General features: G+C 43.8%; 1 protein-coding gene across 1 annotated transcript in view; it reads left to right on the forward strand.

Annotated features, from left to right (window-relative positions):
• Positions 1 to 1,232: 1,232 nt before the first annotated feature.
• Positions 1,233 to 23,940, forward strand: part of LOC311521677 (cytosolic phospholipase A2 epsilon-like) — a gene marked incomplete at both ends in the record, with an annotated part of 37,803 nt that continues 15,095 nt past the window's right edge. The window contains 12 exons of the mRNA XM_084630136.1: positions 1,233 to 1,346; positions 1,985 to 2,071; positions 5,597 to 5,669; positions 6,422 to 6,558; positions 6,952 to 7,083; positions 10,061 to 10,101; positions 10,834 to 10,876; positions 11,886 to 11,958; positions 14,569 to 14,738; positions 14,861 to 14,947; positions 16,139 to 16,176; positions 16,860 to 16,995. Of these exons, the coding sequence (XP_084486262.1) occupies positions 1,233 to 1,346; positions 1,985 to 2,071; positions 5,597 to 5,669; positions 6,422 to 6,558; positions 6,952 to 7,083; positions 10,061 to 10,101; positions 10,834 to 10,876; positions 11,886 to 11,958; positions 14,569 to 14,738; positions 14,861 to 14,947; positions 16,139 to 16,176; positions 16,860 to 16,995 (1,131 nt within the window). The remainder of the gene's footprint in view (positions 1,347 to 1,984; positions 2,072 to 5,596; positions 5,670 to 6,421; positions 6,559 to 6,951; positions 7,084 to 10,060; positions 10,102 to 10,833; positions 10,877 to 11,885; positions 11,959 to 14,568; positions 14,739 to 14,860; positions 14,948 to 16,138; positions 16,177 to 16,859; positions 16,996 to 23,940) is intronic.

The following is a 23,940-nucleotide window of genomic DNA, read 5'->3' on the forward strand; positions in this document are numbered from 1 at the left end:
GATGTAATTATTGGTAATACTAGCTGCACCTATGTTTTAATATATTTGGAAATATACAAGCAGTTTCACATGCCTGGAAATTCTTCATTCAACTGCTCCACCCCAGACAAACCAGAAAGGCAACACAAGAATCACAGTTGTAGCTGATGCTGGCAACTGGCCCATAGTTCTGTTCTTTTACAGAGTAGCAAACCCTGGTGAATTTCAGATCTCTGCATAAGTGATGGCATTGTCTTCAAGTTCTGAGCAGGCACTGAAAGAGATGATAACCCACCCTTATTATAGGAAGCCTCACATAATCGTCTGGAGTGGTCACAAGTCATTCCCCAGCATTCAGCTCCTCCCTGATGCCAAGTGAACAAACAGGCCCAAGAGAAAAAGCTCCCAACTGTGGTGGCAGGGCATATACTGAAGAAGTTGGCCTCTGAATTAGATTCTAAGTCCTTGTTCCGAGATACTACATTTGTAGCCGTTAGAAGATCTGGTCTTTGAGGTTGCTGAGCTATGTAATTCAGACATCAGCTTGAACTTGTCCCTTGAACTCCTGATCACTCCTTCAGTGATTCAAGCACTAATGACAGACGCAGAGGCTAATGAGCACCAAACACGCAAACACAGTGGAGAGGAATCCCTTAACAGCAATGTAGGTCAGGGATCTTGGGGACACTCGAAGCAGTTTTAAGCAGTTCAACTCAAGAGGCCAGCAGTTTCTTGTTCCTGGCCAATGCTATAACTATTATTCACATCCAGCTGATTTGACCTCTCATGAAGATACAGAAGACCAGTGTCTTTGATAGCTCCTTGTCTTCAAGTTCATGTGGGGTTTGGGCCCTACCATGCTGTCTGCTAATTGGTTACCGCTGTCTACAATCAGAGGTACTTACGTTTCAGTGGTGCTCTAAGTGCATAGTTTGCACAGGTCTTTTTTGGATTCCTTTGAGAGGAAAAGTGCAGTATAAAGGGGAAAAAATAAATTTTGTTATTTATTACTATTTCCTAAAATCCCCATCACTGGGAAGAATAGGGCACTGTGGCTTCAGCATCTCCGGTCCTCCAACCACTGTATCTGCAAAGGAAATCTTCCCCCTTGCAGTCACCCAAAAGACTCACCTTCCTAGGGTGAGGAAACGGGGGAAGATTCTTTTCGTTTGCGAAGTCAGAGAGGGGTGAGGCTCTGAGTCAGTTTATAAAATAGCTGGTCAGCTGCTTCTGCTGGTTTAAAAACTATAAATATGGTTCAAGAGTCACTACCCTTGAATACTGGATGTGGTATCCAAGTGCCGTTGATCGCATTGGACTTGCGTGTAACAGATATCGCAATGGAATCATGTGCCAGTTTACCTCAGGTAAGAATGCTTGAAATTCCAGTCCATTGAGGTGTGTACAGCACAAAGCAGGTGCTGTTCATCCTGCTTGGTCGTTAATTATTGTGTGTCGCTCTTTCCAGACAGGGGAGAAGGTCCTTGTCTCAGGGAACTTACAATCTCAATGAGAAATGACAACAGGCTGGGAAGAGAGGGGAAACCTCTTTGGAGAGAGAGAATTCACTTACAAAGATATCAGATGGCCTGGGGCTTTTTGTGTGTTTCATGTTTTTCTTGTTTTGATACGTTAGTTTAAACTGTGATATGATTAGCCCCTAGGGAGGGAGTAGGCAGCTGAGATTCAGGTGGAAAGCAAGGCGGGTGAGTCTACAGGGGGCAGGTTTACTGTTCCTTTTATAGAGACAGGTGAGAGGAGCCTTCATCCTCTGCTGTTTCGTACAAACAGCCTACATTCATACCAATTAAAGTAACTAGGGTGTGCAAAATGACAGTATTTGGTGCATCAGACGAGCATTGCCACATTCTGGGGCTCTGTGATCCACAGCTCTGAATCTGGCCTTTTCAGCCTTTGTTATAGCGGTTATGCATTTATAATAGTGAATGATACTGGATGGTGAGAAGTTTCTTTTCAGTGTTACCATTTTTCTCTCTTGCTTCAGGACCTGAACACTAAGACTAATCCATTGGGAATGAGAGAAGCCAAGGAGAGGGATCTGTACACAGTGCAGCGGACTGCTGACAATAAGGTACTATACAAGAGAATTTCAGAGTCAAACCATGTTAGGGTTGTTTCTGCCGGTTGAGGGAAGGGGAGGACAAATTTATTCACTGATAATTTGAATAGCTCCTTAATGGCTAAGCAATCCCAGCTTCGTGGGTGAAACATGCTGATGTTTAACATTTGAATCATTCTTTGTTCATATTAAAGTTCTGTAGCTTTGGTGCATGGAAAATTTTAGTATCTCCGTTACTTGAAAAGGGACTGGTTTAATGGACTTTCTACTGTAAAATATGTGTTACTACAGACGAGGACAAATTTACTGCTGGTGTGAGGGGTAACTGACATCAATGAAGTGGGGCTATTTGCATCTTCAATGAATCTGGCGCAGTGTCTCATTGGTTTTTCAAATGGTGTAAACCCAGTTTCATGGGTCAACATTACTTCTGGCCTCTGCTGGAGGGAAAGTCATCATAACACAGAGCTTCAGGGGGAATTAATACACATTATATTAAATCCTCCAACGGGAAGTCAGGGTACCAGCTTTACTCAAGAAGACACCTCTTCACGCTGGCAAACTCTCCAGTTTTCACCCTGTCTCTAACCTTCCCTTCTGTTGGTGAAGTGTATTGAGATGGTGACGCTAGTGTCATCCAGAATCCTTGCATTTCACTTGGTCCCTGGCTTTAGACCTGGGCATGGTACAAAGACCACACTGGTCTCAATAGTTGGTGATCTCTTCTGAGGAATATATTATGTTCATGTGTCTGTGCTGTTTATCCCTTTTGCCTTAGGTGCAAATTGGAATGGTTCACCTGTGTGTACAAGAGTTTGCACCTGCAAAATGTGCTTTTGTTTACCCAAGTGGAGGTTGATGACTAAAAATCAGGCCCTATAAACCAATCTGTCAAACACAACTCTGATGTATTTGAAGTGCCACTTAACCGTAGAATCATAGAAGTGTAGGGCTGGAAGGGACTTGGAGAGGTCATCTAGTCCAGCCCTCTGTACAGGCGCAGGACAAACCAAACCTGGATATTTATATTTTATGTATGTTAATATTTGATAAGACCTAATCCTGCATCACTGAAGTGAATGGGAGTTTTGCCACTGACTGCAATGGGTGCTGGATTAAGTCCATAGTGCATAAGAGAGTTAAAAAATGGTCCTATTGCTCCCTGTCCATCCACTGTAGAATACACTTCTATTACGGAGCCTCTGAATGTGGCATGGCTGAATAGATTAAAAACTATATATGTAAATGACAGACTTTGTGTTTGTTAGCAATAAAGGGAATATGCTAACACTGAATAATAATTCTCAGATCATGAAGGATTTGAATGGTTTTCTCTCGAATCTCCATGGGAAAATTAGCAGAATTAGAATCAGAGAATCATAGAATAGCAGGATTGGAAGGGACCTCAGGAGGTCATCTAGTCCAATCCCTGCTCAAAGCAGGACCAATCCCCAATTTTTGCCCCACATCCCTAAATGGCTCCCGTAAGGATTGAACTCACAACCCTGGGTTCAGCAGGCCAATTAAGAGAATCTAGCTCTCTAATGTCATGGCATTTATTAAACTATTTAGGAAACACCACCTATTTTTGTCAGGTGGGATCACAAAATATTGAGTTACAAACATCATACTGATTGTTTAAGAAATTTCCCCCTTCTGTTCATTAATTAGATGTAACACATTAATAGAAAAATAATGCTGCACTTCCCTAGAGTCTTTCATCCACAGTTTAAAAATTGCTTTACAAACTTTGAACCAAATCCTTCAAGCCTTCTTTAGGCAAAACTGCCATGGATTTAAATGGGAGATTTGCATTAGTAAAGACTGTGTGATTTGGTCCACTAATTATTTAAGCCCTCACAATAGCCTCTGAGATCTCTTGAGTATATAACTTGCACTATGTACAGTGTGTTAAGTTGGAATGTTTTGAGTAATGATTTACTTCAATTAATGTTGTGTCCTATTTTGTTTTTTTCCCTTTCTGGAACCTTTAAAATGGAGGGTTCATCGTAAGTAAAGTGTGAACTGAATGAAAAATATAAATAAAATGGGGGAAATGAAGACGACCCCAAGAAAGGATCAGGGGAGCAATGTGAGAGGTTGGGGGAGAAATGTTAAATCTCACCCCAGGAGACACAGTCTGGTTAAAAGTAATTAAACAGCTGGGTAGAGGAGATGAGGGATTTTTATGTGAAACAGGGTTAAACATGGTAGTTTCACCTGAGTTTCACTTCACATTTCTGGTGCAAACTCCAAGGGTCCAAACCCAGGTAATTCAAAATTAAAGGAAAGATTCTCACAAATCTCTGGTTTCAGAGTAGCAGCCGTAGAGCTTAGCTCAGTGCTCTCATGCAGTTACAAGAAATCACTTCAAAGGAATCCATATTCCATGGTGGGTAGCATGAGGGAGGTATCAAAGTAGAGAGAACTGAAATTGAGACTAGAAGTAACCTGGGGACCCTGGAGTAAATATTGCCCGCTGGAGGCTTCAACACACTAAGAAGAGCTCTGCTGAGAATAGCAGCCATTTCCCCTGACTCCCAAACCATGTGTGCTGCACCAGTGGCAGCTGGATCTCAAAGAACTAAAATTGTACCGTTTATAAAAACCTCTACAATTTTTCCTTTTCTCACCTAAAAACTTCATGAAAAATCCAGCTCCCAACTAGGCCCTGAATTATACATACTAACACAACTGGACTTTAGTTAGAAACCAAACCAAGCTCCCCTAAGGGGGCCATTTGGGGATCTGGGGCAAAAATTGGGGATTGGTCCTGCTTTGAGCAGGGGCTTGGACTAGATGACCTCCTGAGGCCCCTTCCAACCCTGATAGTCTATGAAATTGTATGAATCTGTGTCTCATATTGTTTTAATCACAGAATCTGGCTTAGATGGTTAGTAGTAAAATATCCGGGGGTAGCCGTGTTAGTCTGTATCCAGAAAAACAACAATGAGTCCGGTGGCACCTTAAAGACTACTGTGCAGAGAAAAGCGGGTGACGGCGGACAGAGGGCTCGCTCCGCTCTCTCTTCTTGTCCCGTGTCACCTTCCTCCTCCACAAAGCTCCTTTGCATGCCCCCTGCTGTCCCCTTCCTTTCCTCTCTGGGCTCTGCCCCGCTGGGCAGCGGCCTAGCGCTATGGGCCACTGCACCTTGTCTGGGTACCCCAGTGACCTGCTGTGGATGTGCCTTTCTCCCCTTAGCCCCCTTCCTTCCCCGTCGGCATGTCCCTGGCGCTCCACAGCCATGTTGCTCAGACATCAGCAGGGCCTCTCCCTGTCCCCCCCGGCAAGTTAAATGCAGGGACCCTTCCCAGTGCCCTTGGCTGTGAGGTTGTTGGCCCTGTGAACCCAGTCCAGCTTAGCCCCCAGTTATCCTTCCCCAAATAGATTTGTTGACCATTTTATTATCATACAGAAGCTGCCTGAGCAGGTTGCTTATTTGTTAGGTATTTCTCCCTCCCTCATGACCATTTCTATCTACTAGATCTACCCCACATTTTAATGTTCACCCTGGCCTTTTGTATGTTTATTCTGCAGACAGAATCATCTCCTTGTTACTTACTCACTGTAAGAGTCATAAGGGCAAGGAATCTCCATCAGACAGATACCTGTGAGTAACTTTCCTGATCTAGAGGTTCCACATAGTTCTGCACTGGGAATGGTGCTGAGCTGTTCTGCTCCAGGGGGACCTGTACTCCTCCAGGGAAGAAGAAGGCTTCCTAGACTTCCTCAGTGCCCAGAAGGAGCCCACCCACTGCTACACCCTTTTAAGAGATGCAGCATATTTACTTTTGTGTGCTGATCCAGGGTGAAGTGCCAGAGTGGAGGGGGAGCAGACAGGGCAATTGCCTGCACCTATTGCACACCTCTCCTCATGCTCAGAGGGAAATTGAGGAAGCAGTTCCTGCTCTCCACTGAAAGCAAGGACTGCAACTGTGTCTGACCCTTATGTAGGTTGTGCAAAGGTGGGGGAGGTTCCTTGGGCTCTCCCCCATACTGTGCCCTTACGTTAGGGCCAGGCATAGATTGGTGCAGTATAGCTATGTTTTTTCTCACAGGCTATATAAAATATTCATGCTTTTTTCCAAGAAAAATAATAAAAAGCTTAATAAGAAAATAACTGCTTCAATGTATAAAATGGAAAAGCTTCTTTTAAAAAAAATGTGTTTATTGCTGCAGTTATATAAAGAAGGATCAAATTCCTCCTCTTCTCCATCCCTATTATCTGGACTGGGCTGGATATGTTGGACAGAAAAGAAAGCTTTCATTTTGTTCAGTGTGTTCATTCCCCCTGGTGCCAATTAGCACTGCATAAATTGCTGTGTTGTCATTTAGCAAGGTTGTTTTTGTTTTAATATGCAGTAAGCCAGTCTGATTGCTATGTGACCCTGTGGCTGCCGACAGCTTCGGCTGAAAAGTTCTGGACTAAAACCATCAACAACTGCAAAGACCCAGTCTGGAATGAAACTTTCTACTACAGGATCCAGAGCCAGGTCAAGGTAAGGCCTTGAGAACTCTCCCTCTTATCTGTGCTCTAGAGAGTTCTCTCCTGCAGAAAGGATGATGGTAATGTTCCTGGCTGGCAGAAGATGTGAAAATGACACATCTCAACTCAAAAGTTTGCCATCTTGCCCCAGGCAGTGGAAGCCAAATGTATCAGTCAGCCACATGCCTAGCTTTGGGCTGGGGAAAACCCGCATTACTTAGAGTTAGAAGATGTCTTTTCAAAGGTAGATGTTTCCGTCATTTCCTCATTCCTCCTCTCTCCCACCATACACTCTCTTTCTCTCTCCCCCCCTCTTTGTGCAATATTTTCCCCAGGAGTCCCTGCTTCCTGGGCTCTGTGAAAGCCAGAATGCAGAATTTCTAAACTCCCTCATCTCCCTTTCCAGAATGTGCTGGAGCTGGGTGTCTACGATGAGGATGATGTTACCCAGGACGATCACCTCTTCACTGTGCGCTTTGATGTGGCTAAACTTCCACTTGGAGAAAGAGTTCTCATGTACTTCAAGTCTGACCCACAGGTGAAGTATGAAATAACAGGGAGGGCTGGGTGAAAGGGACGCACTCTCCTGGGTTTTCTGCCTACACTACTATTTGTAATGTATTACTGTTTTCCTTCCTGCATGTTGGATTACCCACCCTAGTAGTCTGTCATTCTAACCCTCTGGAAAGGCCTCTTTGCTGGCGCTTCCTCCATTACAATGAAGGCTTTTGCCTTCATGCTCTTGGGCAATGGAGGCTGGCGGAAGTGGGATGCTCTTTGCAAAGCAGTCTCTTCAATGAGTTTGCCGCCAAAGATGACCCTAGTGGAGATTATTCTTCCCTCCAACGGGTATCACTTGAAGTTCTCTGTCACAACTTGTTGGCACCAACCCAGCAATTATGAGGTAGTAGTTCTGAGATCTGGAACTGATACTAGACTGTATCTAGTACTAGTTTATGCATAGCTTATAATTATACACCGTGACACTAATTTTGGCACATGGCTACCTAAACAAGATGTCTAAATTGCACAGCTGATTACTTAAATTGACAAATAGCTGTATAAAGTCCTATTTAAAGTCACATCTGGAAAATTGTTACTTTTTTTAACAAGTTTCCTAAATGATCAATTGCAGTGTAATATACAGCTGGTGTGAAGGGGCAATTAACAGGAAAGCTTGGTATCAAGAGATCTATCAGGTATCTTATGTCCAAGCCACCTCACTGGCATTGGTACTATCCATGCTAAGGTAAAGAGTATTGGCTAGGTAGGAGAGAGGAGAATATCCTTTGGGTGTTCATGTGGAGAATCTCTGTGTACTTTCACAAGGTCAAAGCAACAGGGGCATAGGACTATAGTATTTATATAAAGTATCCCCACATGGACACAAACAGTGAGAACAGCTCCTGTGTTGCAAAATAATGTCAGGTACGGTGTTTTTTGTTTTTTTTTAAGACTTGAAAAGATGAAATAAGCTGCATCTGCTGCAAAAAATTGAAGGTGACTTTGCAACAGCACTTTCTATACTGGGGTCAGGTTTATACACGCAACAGGGATTTTCTGAACAGGAAGCATTATCATGTTCAGGGGTTCTTAACGCTTTTCATATCATGGACCAAATCTATTGGAGGGATTGTCACATTTGCCTCCCAACATCTCAGTCATCATCCCATTTGCGATCCCAAAACACTCCTGAGAGAGCTACAATAATAGCTTATATGCAAAAGTAATAGTTGGAAAGAATGTGGGTATGTTTTTAGCTGTCTTTAATGTGATAAGTGTATTGTCCTTTTTAAAAGACTATATTAATCACACAGAATCCTTTCACTCTTCAGTTATCCATCTCCTCTCTTCCCATCTGATCCTCCCACTCCTTTGGACATGGTTTCCTGCCAGTTGATCCCCTTCTTCTCCAGGCCCCATCCATGCTGCCCTAATTCCAGATTTCCTTCTACTCTGCTGCCCTGGGCATATTGCCAAGTGACCTTGTCCTCCTCTTCCACTGTTCCCCTGCATGTTTCTAAGGGATGTCTACACTTCAAGTTGGGGGTGTCATTCCCAGCTCTGTTTGAGGTAGTACACTAAAGAGAGTGTACCTGCAGCAGCACGAGCAATGGGAAATATCTCATTGTGCAACGAGTGTAGCTGAATGCAGGTTAAGTTGAACAAGTCTTTATTAAACACTTTGGACTGCTCTGTCCATGTGACTGAGTTGCTTTCAGCCTAATTCTTAGCATGACCGCCTTTCCTTTTGTCCTCTCAAGAACAGTCCCTTCAGGGAACATGGCCATCTGACTCCACTCCATTGGGATATAAGATGGGGTGGGATCTGAGTTACCCAGGAAAGAATTTTCTGTAGTCTCTGGCTGGTGAATCTTGCCCATATGCTCAGGGTTTAGCTGATCGCCATATTTGGGGTTGGGAAGGAATTTTCCTCCAGGGCAGATTGGAAGAGACCCTGGAGGTTTTTCGCCTTCCTCTGTAGCATGGGGCATGGGTCACTTGCTGGAGGATTCTCTGCTCCTTGAAGTCTTTAAACCACGATTTGAGGACTTCAATAGCTCAGACATAGGTGAGAGGTTTTTTGCAGGAGTGGTGGGTGAAATTCTGTGGCCTGCGTTGTGCAGGAGGTCAGACCAGACGATCATAATGGTCCCTTCTGACCGAAATATCTATGAATCATCACACATGAGGGGCTAACTGCTCTGAATATGTACGTAGTGTCTTGGCCAGGCCAAAGCGACACACTATTTTTAGCCCACTAGCTCAATCGGAGCTAGTGAGAGTACGTCTCCTCGAGCTGGGAATCACATCCCCCTTCCCCCTGTTTGAAGTGTAGACACACACCCCCTCAATCTCCTCTCCTACTAGCAGTCTGTCTACACTGCAGCTGGGCGGTGTGATTCCCACTGCGGGAAGACAGGCTCATGCTCGCTCAGCTGAAGCTAGCATGCTAAATATAGCCTTGTGGAAGCTGCAGCATTGGCAGCAGTTTAAGCTACAGACCTAGGGGGTCAGGGAGGCTTGTAGCCCAGTCTGCGACATCCACACTGCTATGTTTAGCAGGCTAGCTCAGCTCAAGCTAGTGCAAGTCTGTCTACCCACGCTGGAAATCACACCTCCTAGCTGCAGGGTAGACATATACTAGAAGACTTCCTTATATTGACAGCCTCTAGCTCCTCTCCCACTGATGGGTTGCAACTCCAGTCCTACTGGTGGCAGTGATCCCAGACAGCATCTCATTCCCCCCACCCCTATTAGGTAACAGCAGCTCCTGGTCGAGGAAGGCACACTAACACCTCTTCTTTGTTCACAGCTGCTTTTACAGACATCCAGGCCCTTCTTAGCAATGAAGAGCCTTAGTGCTTGTGTAAAAGCAGCTAGAAGCAAGGAGGAGAAGCCAGCACCAAGTGAACTGACAGGTATCCATGGAGTGCTCCACAGATCACTAGTAGTGCATGGGTCACAGTTTGAGAACCTATGTTATAATAATCCCGTTAACTTTCTTTCTTCAGAGAAAGGAGGAGCTGGAGGTGGAATTCAGACTGGAGAATATGTAAGTAAAAGCCAAATGCTATAGAATCTGTAAGGGAGAGAAGCAACAATTGAGAGACTAATGAATGAATCCATTTCATTGGCCCAGAATGCATCATTCTTTGACACTACCACTAATAAGCACAGTTTACAATGAGATTTATGGTATCTGTAATATCAAAGAATGGCGCATTCTGGGAGAATCATCAGTGAATCACGACAGGCAGGAGAATTTCACAGAGGGGGAAGAATGATTAAAAAGCTAGTTAAGTTTTTTTCTGTGCTGAATACCCATTAAGGCGTGATTAGTGGGACAGTCTTCATCTGTATCTGGTATTAACTCAAATTTCACTTTAGCTTCATAGTTTGACTTTGAGATAAATGGGGCAATATTGTTCTCTTAATGGTATCTGTTTTGTCTGGAATATTTCTTTTACATTTGGAATCTTGATCCAATGAAGCCAACTGTAATCTCACTTTAGTGAATGTCAGAAAACAGTCACATGGTGTGGCCCAGTAGGAAATATTTGTTAGCTTGATGACTAGAATGGCATGAGCTTTAGTGGTTTTGCCATGGCAAAGCACTATAGGGGGACTTGCACCATGAGATTTCTAGAATGATCCTTTGTTCAGACACAACGATTCCAAAATTTAGCACAAAACTAAGATAAGCCAGATAACAGTTGGGAGAAAGGTGTCTCATTAAATTATATTGCACCCATTACTAAATATGCACTTTTCATTTTGTTTCTAGTTCGGATCCCTCTGAAACCATCGTGACTAATGGAGTTCTAGTGGTAACTTTTATGTTCTGTTATCATCCCTGTCCTGTAGCAGTACTCATAATGCAGGTGAGATGAGGGTTGCCAATTTTGATTGGACGTATTCCTGGAGGTTTCATCACATGACATCTTTAATTAAAGATTAATCTTTAATTGCTGGAGGCTCCAGGACAATCCTGGAGGATTGGTAACCCTCAGTGGGACTAGAGAAACTGTGCTGCTTCGCAGTCAGCAGGGCAAGGCACGCTCCTGCAGAGAGAGGCTGAGACTGAAAATAGATGTGATTTCCTTCTTAGTCATCTGACTCACACCCATCTCCTCCCGTGTATCATGTTTGGAGAGCTATGACTGGAGCAGCTGCGAGATCCACCAAGCCAGCACTCCTACAATAATGCAGAGTGATTCCTTCTGGCAAAAATTGGGAGTGGTATAGTGGTGAGTTGCCTCAAAGCCAGCATTCTCACCTTATTGCTTGCAGTGGGAGGCACTGATCTCTGTAAAGCTATGAGCTCCCCCACAGACTTTATTATTCAGTCCCATCCTCTGACACTGTATGAAATGGTGGAGGAACAATCTGCTTCCCCATAGTCTCTGTTCCTATACCATTCCCCCCAAATTACTGGCACTTAATAACAATAACACTTCCCACAAGGGCTTTGCTTGCCAGTGATACTGGTTCTTAGTAGCTTTTTCTCCTGAATTAGTCCTCTGTGCCCCTTTCTGTATCCTGAGAATGCTGTTAGTTTGGCCTGCCTCACACTCTTCAGAGAAGCTGTGTTGTAAGTCACAACCACCCATCCTTTCTTACAGCTGATGACTACATATGACTCCCTACAGTTATTCAGTTTCATTCATAATCAGATAGCAAGGTCACTGTAGAACATTTGGTTTTCCTAGGGGCTGAGCATGTTGCCTACGAAGCATTCAATTTGTCCATCAACAGTAATACACTAGGATGGGAAGTAGAACCTCAGATCATAATATTCTCCATCATGAGTTATTTTATTGTTCTTCTCGGTTACAGTCTCGCAAAGTCTGCTGTTTGGAAATCCAGGTGGATGAGAAGAAGAGGGAAAAGAAAAGGAAGCCTTCATCACGTGAGATTGTTGCTTCATTAACTGGCTATAAGTAACCAGATATTGATTCTACTATGGTGACTGGCCATTCTATGAATCATTAAAATAAATAAATGGAATAAAATAATATTTCCACATGATACAACTTTCTTAACACCAATTTTAAAATGAATAATCCGTTATCGGTTACATGGACTGCATCCCATACATCTGCATAGTGAACTCCTTTAAAGTAACACTAAAGCTGAGATTTTAATCACAGAAGGGTTAGAGTTATGATTCTGACAGCAACCTTAATTTTGTTCACTTGTGTGAGCTGATGTCCATTACAAAAGGCTTTTCATTAAATGATTACACAGCTTAAGGGAAATAACTCGAAATACAACATAGAGAAAAGAGTACAATTTCTTTGCTTTACATTGTGTTGAACTGTTTTCCAAATATTGAATCATATTGTCCAGTGTGGTATTAATTTAATGAGAGAGAAATCTATCTCGGGCAAATATTCAAGTGTGTAGAATTAATATTGATTTTATAACTAGAATTGTCTGACCTTTCTGTGATTAAAATCTCAAGCATGGTGTTATGTAATATTGTTTTTACATATTCTTTCCTTTGTTTGTTTATTTAAAAAACATATTACAAATTCAGTGAAAACTTCCAGTATATTACCTCATAATGTCTCCTTTAGAGGCCTTTTTTACAGATTTAGTCTAAAATGTATTGTTCATTTTTATATTGTATTAGCACTGGGGTGCCCCATTGTGCTAGGCATTAAACAAACATACCTGTCTAAACTAGGGAAAAAGGCTTGTTTAAAATCACTTGTTAGTTAAGACATTTTAATCAACATTATTTCTAAAGCCCATTAAGCACTTAGGCTCACATGCTCAAAGGTATTCAGGCCCCTAACTCCCTTTGAAATCAAGCACCTAAATACCTTTGGCCCTGGGGCTGATCATGACCATTTTTAAAGGTGTGAAATCCTGCCTATACTTAGTTTTAAGTAGTGTTTAAAAATGTGGTATTTTAGCTAATAGGTTGGGTTTTTTAAAAACACAACCACCTCTTCCCCCCCTACTCTATATAAGACTATAGTAAGAGATAGCCTGCAGTGAAGAGTTTACAGTCACAATGGACAGAACAAAGGAAGGATTGTGATTCCCATTTTACAGCTCAGGAAATGAGGCACAGAGAGATTAAGTGACTTACCCAAGGTCACACAAGAATTCTGTGGCACAGCTCAGAACTGAACTGAGATTTACTGAGTACCTTAACTACAAGGTCACCTCAGTCAAACAGTTGTGTTGCTGTGGAAATAACAGCCCTTAAAGAATTATAAGGCAAAGTGTAGTAATACAAACCTTTTATTTATAAAGGAACTAAAGCTACAACAGACATACCTAGATAAATTGCTCCATTCATTCATGGAATCAGACCTTTTTTAGTACTATTAGTGATTATCACATATGGTTAAGGCTGCAATTCTTTCACAGAGGTCACAGAAGTCACAGATTCTGTGACTTTCCGCAACCTCCATGACTTCCTCACAAGCTGGTGTGGCTGACTTCAGGGCCGCCTGGCCAGCTGGCCCCAGGGCCTGCTGCTCTGGCACTCCACAGCCAGCCGTACTGGCCGCTGCTGGAGTGACCTGGGCCAAGCTGCTCCAGCAGTCCCTGGGGTCAGCTGCACAGGCCCCTGCTTGGGAGGCCCTGGGCAGCTGGCTCCAGGGACCCGCCTGAGCAGCCCCTGGTGCGGCTGGTCCTGCGGACTGCCCGAGCAGCTGTCCTGGGGGCATCCCCAGGGAGCGTCTGAATAGTGGTCCTGTGGGCTGCCCCATGGCTGGCCGCACCAGCTGCTGCTGGAGGGACCCAGGGCCAGCAGCACCGGCCGCTGCTCAGGCGGTGGCTCCAAGGACCACTGGAACAGCGGTCGGTCTGGCTGGCTTTGGAAAGAACCTGAGCAGCAATCCTGGGGGTTCCTTGGGAACCCCTGAGCAGCAGCATTCCTGGGGTGGCTGAAGCAGCCCCAGAAGCCATCCAAAGAGCGGTCCCCAGGAGCAGCGGCTGGGGGACAGTCAACCCCCAGCACTGGAGCAGGTCCTCCCAGCAGGGGCCCCCGAAGCAGCAGGGCCCCAGAAGTAGAGATTTAGTCAGGGGTATTTTTGGTAAAAGTCATGGACAGGTCACAGGCCGTTAGGGTTTTCTTTATTTATTGCCCCTGACCTGTCCATGACTTTTACCAAAAATACCCCTGACTAAATCTTAGCCTTACATATGGTACATTAGTATAGATTTGCTCTATTGGAATAAAATAAAAGCAAATAAATGGTTCCCATATCTCATGAAACCCCACGTATCTGAGCCCCTTCTCGTGCAACTTGATTTTATCCTAATTTCTATCAATATCTCTAGGGTAAATTACCTACCCCAAAATTTCCTTGATTACCCAACCCCTATTTATCTAAATATTATAATAGAATAATTTTGCTCAATATGTGGTCTCTCTTAGCTCAGTGTAAAGAACTTCTAATCAATTTAATGAAGGTGGGGTTTTTTTAACACCCCTATTATGCTATGTTTCCAGTCCAATAACAGTAACTTCTGTGTGTGCTTTGCCTCATTCCTTTAGGGAAAGACATCTCCCTCACAGTGAAAGGATCCCATGAAGACACTCAAGACCTTACATTGGCCTCTGATCCCATCATTAGATCCTCATGTCCCCCGAAGTTTCACTATGTCAAGTATAAGCAGTCAGCATTGGATGTTATTCTACCAAAGCAGAAACCATATTACTCCTTTGTAAGTTATCATTGGCTTTAATATACTTAGTAGTAACTTTAAAGAAACACATGCATTAGATAGCAAAATTAATCTATCTTCACTTTACTCCTTGTGATATAAACTTCTATGTATTTCTTCAGTGTAGCTGTTCCTATAATACAAAGGCGGACTCGCCAAATGTGGCTCTCAATTCACTTCCCACAGGAGAGAAAGTAACAATAGCAGAGGTGAGTGCCTATTGTTAACTCTTAGGAATAAACACTGATCCGTATCTGGATTATTACCAGTGTAACAATAATGGCCTAGGTTGCCTCCTTCCTTGGAAACAATGTCGGAAAGGGGATAAGAGGAGGAGGAGAATGAGGATAATCCCCTCAATGAGTTTTTCTGGCATTATCCCTATGGTGAAAGAGGTTAGGGAAATTTGATTTCAAAGGCAGGGCCCCTTCCCACCTCCATGAATCTTGGGAGCCAGATCTCTGTCTGTCCCACAGGGGTCAATTGACTCTCCACGTGTTCTGTTGTCTCTGACAGTGGAGCTCCAGCTGTAGCCATGCAACCATAGTGCTCCAGAATGCAATCATTGCAGCCGTTGCTCTGGAATGCAATCTTGTATTTATGCACCTGGGATGGGGAGTTCCAAGATTCCAAACTCATTACCATGGGCCTAAGTGAATGGAAGGTGGAGGACAATGGCTGATATAGCAGAGATCTCAGCCCAGTACACGGGTGCAGTTGCCTGAAAAGGCTGGGAAGTTGGGAACTCCTGATTTATTCTATGATTCTGAAATTTTATGGTGATTAACAATAGGCTTTATGATTGTGTAAACCCATGTTAAAGGGCCACAGTTACATGATGTTGCTAAGAGCCAAAATTTAGCTTTTGAAAAGAAAACACACTACTACTCACAAAAACCCTGGATTCTACAAAAACTAATAGCTATAATGAGATTTTCATGATTAGCCAAGCGAGTCACCTTAAACTGTCATTTATTCCACCAGTTCTCAACCAGTACTTGCCTCTTCAGGCTTTTGTGAGTGACACTCTAAACACTCCATCCTGATCTTAATGATAAATCACTGTGCTAGGTCTTGGGGCACTGCTGCTCATCTCTTCCTGTCCGGGAGGAGGGCATTCTAACTAGCCATGAAACTACATCACACACAGGCGCATGGGAGGAGACAAACACTGGCTAGGAACCCCAAGGTGTTCATCTGTTTAGAATGGCACAGTCACTGGAAAATGCTGAGCAGCTTTACAGAGAATGAATGAGTGGTGTTGAATCCATATACATAGCATCTCAGGTTGGTGTCTGCATTGCTGAAAAGGGACAAGATAAAACTCACTCAAAAGCTGAAGGGAGGGGAAACCTTAACAATGTGATGGCACTTAATGTATTTGTATTCTTGGTTTTCAGGATAAAAAATTTAATTTGTATGTGAAGGCTACAGACTGGTAAGAGATCTATCGTCTTTGGATGTTAATGATTTTATCAGTTGAATTCTGCTCTCTCCCTGTCTGTTTATAGAAAGAGTTTGCTTACTGTATGTCAACAATTTGTGCAAACAAATTAAAAGCACACAACCTTTAATTAATTTATATAGAAAGCTGGAACTTTATATATAAAAAGAACATGGCATATTCTGTACCCAATATTTTCATCAGTTTAATGAGACTCATGTATAAGATAGAAGTAGTGGCAGAGTTAGCAATTTGATATCTGTATTTGCCCTGTTGTGTTGGTATCCTGTTCAGCACAATCCATAATCTGTCATGATGCTGTTTAGATATAAAGTTGATCAGTTACAGTCAGCAAAGCTTATTCTACTACAGCTCTCAAAAAGGCATTGGGCTTTAAATACAGCCACCAGCTTATATCTAAAATATAGCAGGATCCTTCAGAAATTACTTATAGGAATTAATTCCCCCCCCCTTTTTTTTCTTGCTTCTCTCTCTCTCTCTCTCTCTCATGCTCATGTTAAATCAGTTTGTCTATATAGGACTGTGGGAAAGAGTTTTCTGTCAGATTGACTCTCTTTGGAAATGGTTGATTGTCTGCACTGTAAGTTCTAAAATTGGCTATCAGTAACAACATGCAATATGTGTGCCTGTGTTTTTTTTCCTGGTCTGTGCTCCAGCTCAGAAGACCTAGACATGCGCTTAGGGTTTGACTTGTGCACAGAGGAGCAGGATTTTCTGTGTAAAAGGAAGAAATATGTTGCTGCTGCTCTGAAAAAGGTTCTCCAGCTAGAGGAGGATCTGCAGGATGATGAGGTACGTGCAACAGAATCCCAGATGTTCCCCCTCAGCTCAAATGAGCACTCAGCAACTGGACACCTAATGTGATACATTTACTATTATCAAAACTTCTGAATGGTCAGGAGGCCCTCGATTCAAGCAGTGGCCCTCTGATACCAGTATTCTCATCCATCACATCAATAGACTTAGTTGTCTTATCCCTCCCCTCCTCTGTCTCCAACACGCTTGACTCCTTTGCCACACAGAGTCCATCCCAATAAACCTCAGCCATGGCTCATTCCAAAAATCTGCTTCCTCATTTCCTTTCCCGTGTCACCAAAAGCCTGTGAATGAAGTATCATGACCCCACTGTCTTACTCCAATCACATTTGTTCTCTCTTTTTTAGTTCTGTCACAGTCCTGGTCAAACAATACTACTTTTGTCTCATTGACACCCATGCCCACAATTCCTGTTATTCATTTGTTACCTTTGGCTTCCCTAAAATCTTCCCCCATTCTGCACCCTTCTTTCTTTCCATGAAAGATCCTGTCAATTTCACCAAACAGAAAATTGACACAGTCCTCCATGATCTCTGTCCTCCTTCTTCTTACTTGCCCCATCACCTTCTACTACCCTCTTCTTCCTTTCCTGACTACTCTCTCTACCAATCTCAGCAACTCCATCTCCTCCCCACTCCAACCCTTCCTTACTATCACCCCTCCTATACTTCTTCCTTAACCTATCACTGTGCTCTAGCTACTTTCCGTCACAATATAAGTATGTTCTAGTCTTTATCCATCATAAGCATCTGTACTTCTCACCACCTGCCTCTCTAATGACTGCCCGACCTCCTTTCCTCTTTCACCTCACAACTGACAGAATGCACCATTTACATTTGTTGCCCTGAATTAAATTTCCTTCTGCTTCATCTTGCATCCCATCCCAGCTAGTTATCAATTTCTCCCTCCAGCAAAATTGCTCGCACTCAAAGATTTTAATAACGTCAAAACCTCAGGCTCTACTCCATCCTCATCCTCCTTCTTCTCTCCAATGCTTTGGACACTATTCATAATCATCTCCTTCTTGACATTTTCCCTCCCTGAGCTTTTGTGATACTATCCTCATTTGGTTCTCTTCCTGCCTTACTATTTGATTCACTGTACCTCTTTCTGTATGTCTGTTTTGTCCCCAGGGAAAGAACCGTTCCTCTTTTTGTGTTCATACCAAACAGTACATTTTAGGTACACTGGAAACAAATAACAATAATACTTGAACAAAAGCAACTTCTCCTTCTTCTTTGCCTTCACCTGGAGGCTCTTGTTCTTTATCTCCAAGCATTCCTATCGAGTGCGTCTTCCAACGTGTCCTCTTTACTAATATAGAACTACCTTTCTCTTGGTCTTCCTCATGGTCTTTGATCCATGACAACCAGATCTTATACTCTCTCACCAGCATACCCCATGTCTCATCATTTCATGTAACCCAGAAATCTAGGTCAAAACTCCCTCAACTTTTCTATGATAGGGCTACCCACTTCATGGCTCATACGATTTCATTGTGTAGCCTATCAGCTCTTGTCTTACCCAGCATCCACCTGAGCATTCTTATTTCAGCTGTGTAACATCGTTGTTCTTCTGTCTTCCTACTTAGAGTATAGCAGTAAGAATATATTACTGACCACCTGAACAGGGTGGTGATGGTGGTTGTGAAATGCTCAGGGAGATTATAAACACAGAAAACCTAATAATAATGGGGAATTTCAATATCCGTTAATTTGACTGGCTACATGTCACCTCAGGACAGGATGAAGAGATAAAATGTTTAGACACCATTAATGAGTACTTCTTGGACCAGCTAGTCCTGGAACCCTCAAGGGGAGAGGCAATTCTTGATTTAGTCCTAAGTGTAGCACAGGATCTGGTCCAAGAGGTGAATAAGCTGAACCACTAGGTAATAGCAACCACATTGTTATTAAATTTAACATTCTTGTTGGGGGGAAAATACCAAAGAAACCCACCACAGTAGCATTTAACTTCAAAAAGGGGAAACGACACAAAAATGAGAGAGCTAGTTAAATGGACATTAAAAGGAACAGTCACAAGATGGAAATGCCGGCAAGCTGCATGGAAACTATTTTAAAACACCATGTAGACTCCAAAACTAAATGTATAAACCAAATTTAAAAAAAACAGTCAGAGGATAAAAAATGCCACAATGTCTAAACAACAGAGTAAAAGAGTCAGTTAAAGGCAAAAAGACTTCATTTAAAAACTGGAAGTTAAATCCTACAGAGGAAAATAGAAAGGAGCATAAACTCTGGCAAGTCAAGTGTAAAAGTATAATTAGAAGGCCAAAAAAAGAATTTGAAGAGCAACTAACAAAAGACACAGAAACTAACTGCAAACATTTTTTAAGGACATCAGAAGCAGAAAGCCTGCCAAATAATCAGTGGGACCACTTGATGATCAAAGTACTAAAAAGCACTCAGGGAAGACAAAGCCATTGTGGAGAAGCTAAATACATTTTTTGCATCAGTCCTCACTGCAGAGGATGTGAGGGTGGCTCCCACACCTAAGCCATCCTTTTTAGGTGACAAATCTGAGAAACTCTCCAAAATTGAGGTGTTGATAGAGGAGGTATTGGAACAAATTGATAAACAGTAATAAGTCACCAAAACCAGATGTTTTCACTCAAGAGTTCTGAAGGAACTCAAATATGAAAATACAGAACTACTAACTGTGGTATGTAAGCTGTCGCTTAAATCAGACTCTGTACCAGGAGATGAGATGATAGCTAATGTAATGCTGATTTTTTTTAAATGTCTTCATAGGCAATCTCAGTCTGGTAAACCTAACTTCAGTACCAGGCAAATTGGTTGAAACTATTGTGAAGAAGAGAATTATCAGCCACATAGATGAACATGATACGCTTTTGTAAAGGGGAGTCATGCCTCACCAATCTATTAGAATTTTTTGAGCGTATCAACAAGCATGTGGAGAACGGTGAGCCAGGGGATATAGTATACTAAGACTTTCAGAAAGCCTTTGATAAGGTCCGGCAACACAGGCTTTTAAGCAAACTGTGCAGTCCTGGGATAAGAAGGAAGGTCCTCTCATAGATCAGTAACTGGTTAAGAGGTAGGAAACAAAAAATAGGAACGAAATGGTCAATTTTCACAGTGGTGAGAGGTAAATAGCAAGGTCACCCAAAGATTTGTACTGGGACTATTGCTGTTCAACATAGTCATGAGTGGTCTGGCAAATGGGTAAACAGTGAGGTGACAATGTTTGCAGATGATACAAAATAGTTAAGTCCACAGCAGACTGTGAAGAGTTACAAAGGGATCTCACAAAACTTGGTGACTGGGCAACAAAATGGCAGATGAAATTGAATGTTGAAAAATGCAAAATAATACACATTGGAAAACATGATCCCAACTATACATACAAAATGATGGGGTCTAAATTAGCTACTACCACTGAAGGAAGATCCTGGAGTCATTGTGGATAGTTCTCTGAAAACATCCACTCAATATGCAGCGGCAGACAAAAAAGCTAACAGAATGTTTGGAATCATTAGGAAAAGGATAGATAATGAGTCAGAAAATATCATAATGCCATTATATAAATCCATGGTACACCCAAGCATTGAATACTCCATACACTTCTGGTCACCCCATCTTGAAAAGATATGTTAGAATTGGAAAAAATAAAATAATTAGAATTGCCGGAGAAGGGCAACAACAATATGGAACAACTTCCATATGAGGAGAGATTAAAAAGATGGGGACTGTTCATCTTACAAAAGAAACAACTAATAGGTAAGGCTATCATTTTGTCATAGAGGTCGCAGAAGTCACGGAATCCGTGACTTCAGCCCACAGCAGCTGGGAGCTGCAGGGTCTCCCTGCCATCTCTGGCGGTCAGGAGCTGTGGGGTACTGCGGGGACCCCAGGAGCTGTGAGCCGCTGTGGCTAGGGTGTCCAGGTGTCCAGTTTTCGACTGGAATATCTGGTTGAAAAGGGATCCTGCGCCAGTCCAGAGCACCCTCCTACACCCCAAACCTGTCATCACCAGCTGGAGCCCTCACTCTCCCCCATAGCCCAATCCCTTGCCCCATCTCTGATCCCCCCCATGCCCTCCAAACCCCTCAGTCCCAGCCCCACCCCAGAGTCTGCACCCCCAGCCAGAGCCCTTAGACCCCCTGCACCCCAACTCCCTGCCCCAGCCCAGAGCTCCCTCCTGCACTCCAAACCCCTCAGCCCCTGTCTGGAGCCCTCTCCTGCACCCCAAATCCCTCATCCCTGGCACATCAGAACCCACACCACCAGCCGGAGCCCTAACCCCCCCTCCCACACCCCAACTCCCTGCCTCAGCCTGGAGCCCCCTCCCATACTCCAAACCCCTCAGTCCCAGCCTTCTACACCCCTAATCCCTCATCCTCTGCCCCACATCAGAGCCCTCCCCCTCCCCTCCCTGCACCCTAACACTCTGCCCCAGCCTGGAGCCCCCTCCCACATTCTGAACCCCTCATTTCTTGCCCCACCCCAGAACATGCACCCCCAGCCAAAGCCCTCACCCCTTCCACACCCCCACCCCCTGAGCCAGCCCAGTGAAAATGAGTGAGTGAGGGTGGGAAGAGCAAGTGACAGAGGGAGGGGGATGGAGTGAGTGGGGGTGGGTCCTCGGAGAAGGGGCAGGGAATGAGCGGGGCCTCAGAGAAGGGGAGGGGCAGGGGTGGGGCAAGGGTGTTCTGCTTTGTGTGAGTAGAAAGTGGGCAACCCTAGCTGCAGGCGGTGTGGGAATCCATAGCTCCTGGCTGCCACGGGCAGAAGAGGGCTCTGAGCTGAGCACCTCACGGCCACTGTGGGTGGCAGGGGCTCCCTGGAGCTCCGAGTGACCACGGGCGGTGGGGCTACCCCGCAGCTCTGAACTGTGGGCGATGGGGGACTCAGAGCTCTGAGCCAGGGCCCCCACAGCTACCCAGCCGCTGTGGGCAGTGTGGGGACTCCACAGCTCCCCATTTTGTCATGGATATTTTTAAGTCACAGTCAGGTCATGGGCTTCTGTGAATTTTTCTTTATTGCCCGTGACCTGTCCGTGATTTTTACTAAAAATATCTGTGACAAAATCTTAGCCTTACTAATAGGAATTATGATAGAGGTCTATAAAATCATGAATGATGTGGAGAAAGTGAATAGGGAAATGTTATTTACCCCTTCTCATAACAACAGAAGCAGGGGTCTCCCAATGAAATTAATGGACAGCAAGTTTAAAATAAACATAAGGAAGTATTTCTGCATATAATACACAGTCAACCTGTGGAACTTGTTGCCAGGGGATGGTGTGAAGGTCAAAAGTATAACTGGGTTCCAAAAAAGAATTAGATACGTTCATGCAGGATACGTCCATCAGTAGCTATTAGCCAAGATAGTCAGGGACACAACCCAATGCTCTCGGTGTCCCTAAAACGCTGACTGCTGGAAGCTGGGACTGGATGACAGGTGATGGATCACTTGATAATAGCCCTGTTGTGCTCATTCTCTCTGAAGCATCTGGCACCTGTCACTATCAGAAGACAGGATATTGGGCTAGATGGACTATTGGTCTGACCTAGTATGGATATTCTTTTGTTCTTTATTGGCCAGCATTCTTCATTGGCCAGCCATACATCACAACAGACCTAATCATGTCTTATACACCTTGCACTTTAGTTTACTTAGCATACTCTTACTGCAAAATAAGCCAACTGCCTCCACTTGCACCAAGCACTCTCCACGTGATTCCTAACATCTGCATCAACATTCCCATCATGGCTCAGCACTGAACTATGGTATCTGAATTGTTGCACACACTTTAACTCTATACCAACTAGTTGTACTGGCTTCTCATTGTCCCTCTTAATAAAGCATCACATGGATTCCATCTTTTGTTAGTTAAACTATTTTCTTCTACTGCTGCCCTCCATTCTTCTAGATCTCTTTCCAGTTTGTATTTATCTTCATGGCACAATATAATGGCATTGGTGAAAAGTATGCTCCATACAGCCTCTCCCCAAGCCCCTTGTGTGAAGGAGTCAATTACAATCGGGAATAGAAATAGATTTAGGACTGATCCTTGATGGAGACCTACCTTCACAGTGAATGGCTCACTGTCGTCACAACTGTTTCTTGCTGCTGTTGTGCTACCCTTGCAAATGTCCATAATAGTCTGAACGTATGTCTCCAGCAGATGGTGCAAATGCAGACACCACCATATCACTCGGGTCTCTGTGAACTCTGTAAGAAGCCTTCTCTAAGTCCACAAACTAAATGAAATTTCTTGTATTTCTCCCTCTACTTCTCCTGCAATGTGTGGGCTGCAAACATTGCATCCAGCGTTGACCCTTCTGGCATAAACTTGACTTGGTTGTCACTTATTGATGCTCCAGTTGCTTGAAGTGTCTTTTCTCACTAATTCTTTCCAGCCATTCATCACATGACTCATTAACTTGAGGGGTCAGTGTGATGGGGTGTACCAGGCCCCCTGCTGGACGCCGCACGGTCCTATTGCACCTTGCCCCAGGAAAGCAGTGGCAAAGGTCGGTCCTCTAGGCCCGCCTAAAGAGGCTTCATAGAAGCAGACAATCACAGCCCAGCAGGCTCAGATAAAAGGAGCTGCAGGGCCTTAGCAGCTTAGTGCCTGGCTGGGACCAGAGGGCCAAGGAAGGGTCCTCTCTGGCCACAGGAGCCTGAGGGATAGCCAGTTTGTTCTGGCTGCATTTTGCTTAGCTGGGTTTGCAGGAAGAGAGAGGCCCCAAGAACCTTAACCCTGAAGTAAGGGTGAAGAAAAAAGGGGCTAGATAGGAAGAGGCCCAGGGAAGAATCAGCAATGAATTGAGATTGAGCAGTGCATAGCTGCTGTTTTTAGGGTGCCTAGATTGGAACCTGGGTTGTCAGGAGACCAGAGACTAGGCAGTCAGGCCTAGTGGTTGGAGTCTGA

The sequence above is a fragment of the Lepidochelys olivacea genome, assembly GCF_965140295.1.
Source record: "Lepidochelys olivacea isolate rLepOli2 genome assembly, chromosome: 6".
Taxonomy (NCBI): domain Eukaryota; kingdom Metazoa; phylum Chordata; order Testudines; family Cheloniidae; genus Lepidochelys; species Lepidochelys olivacea.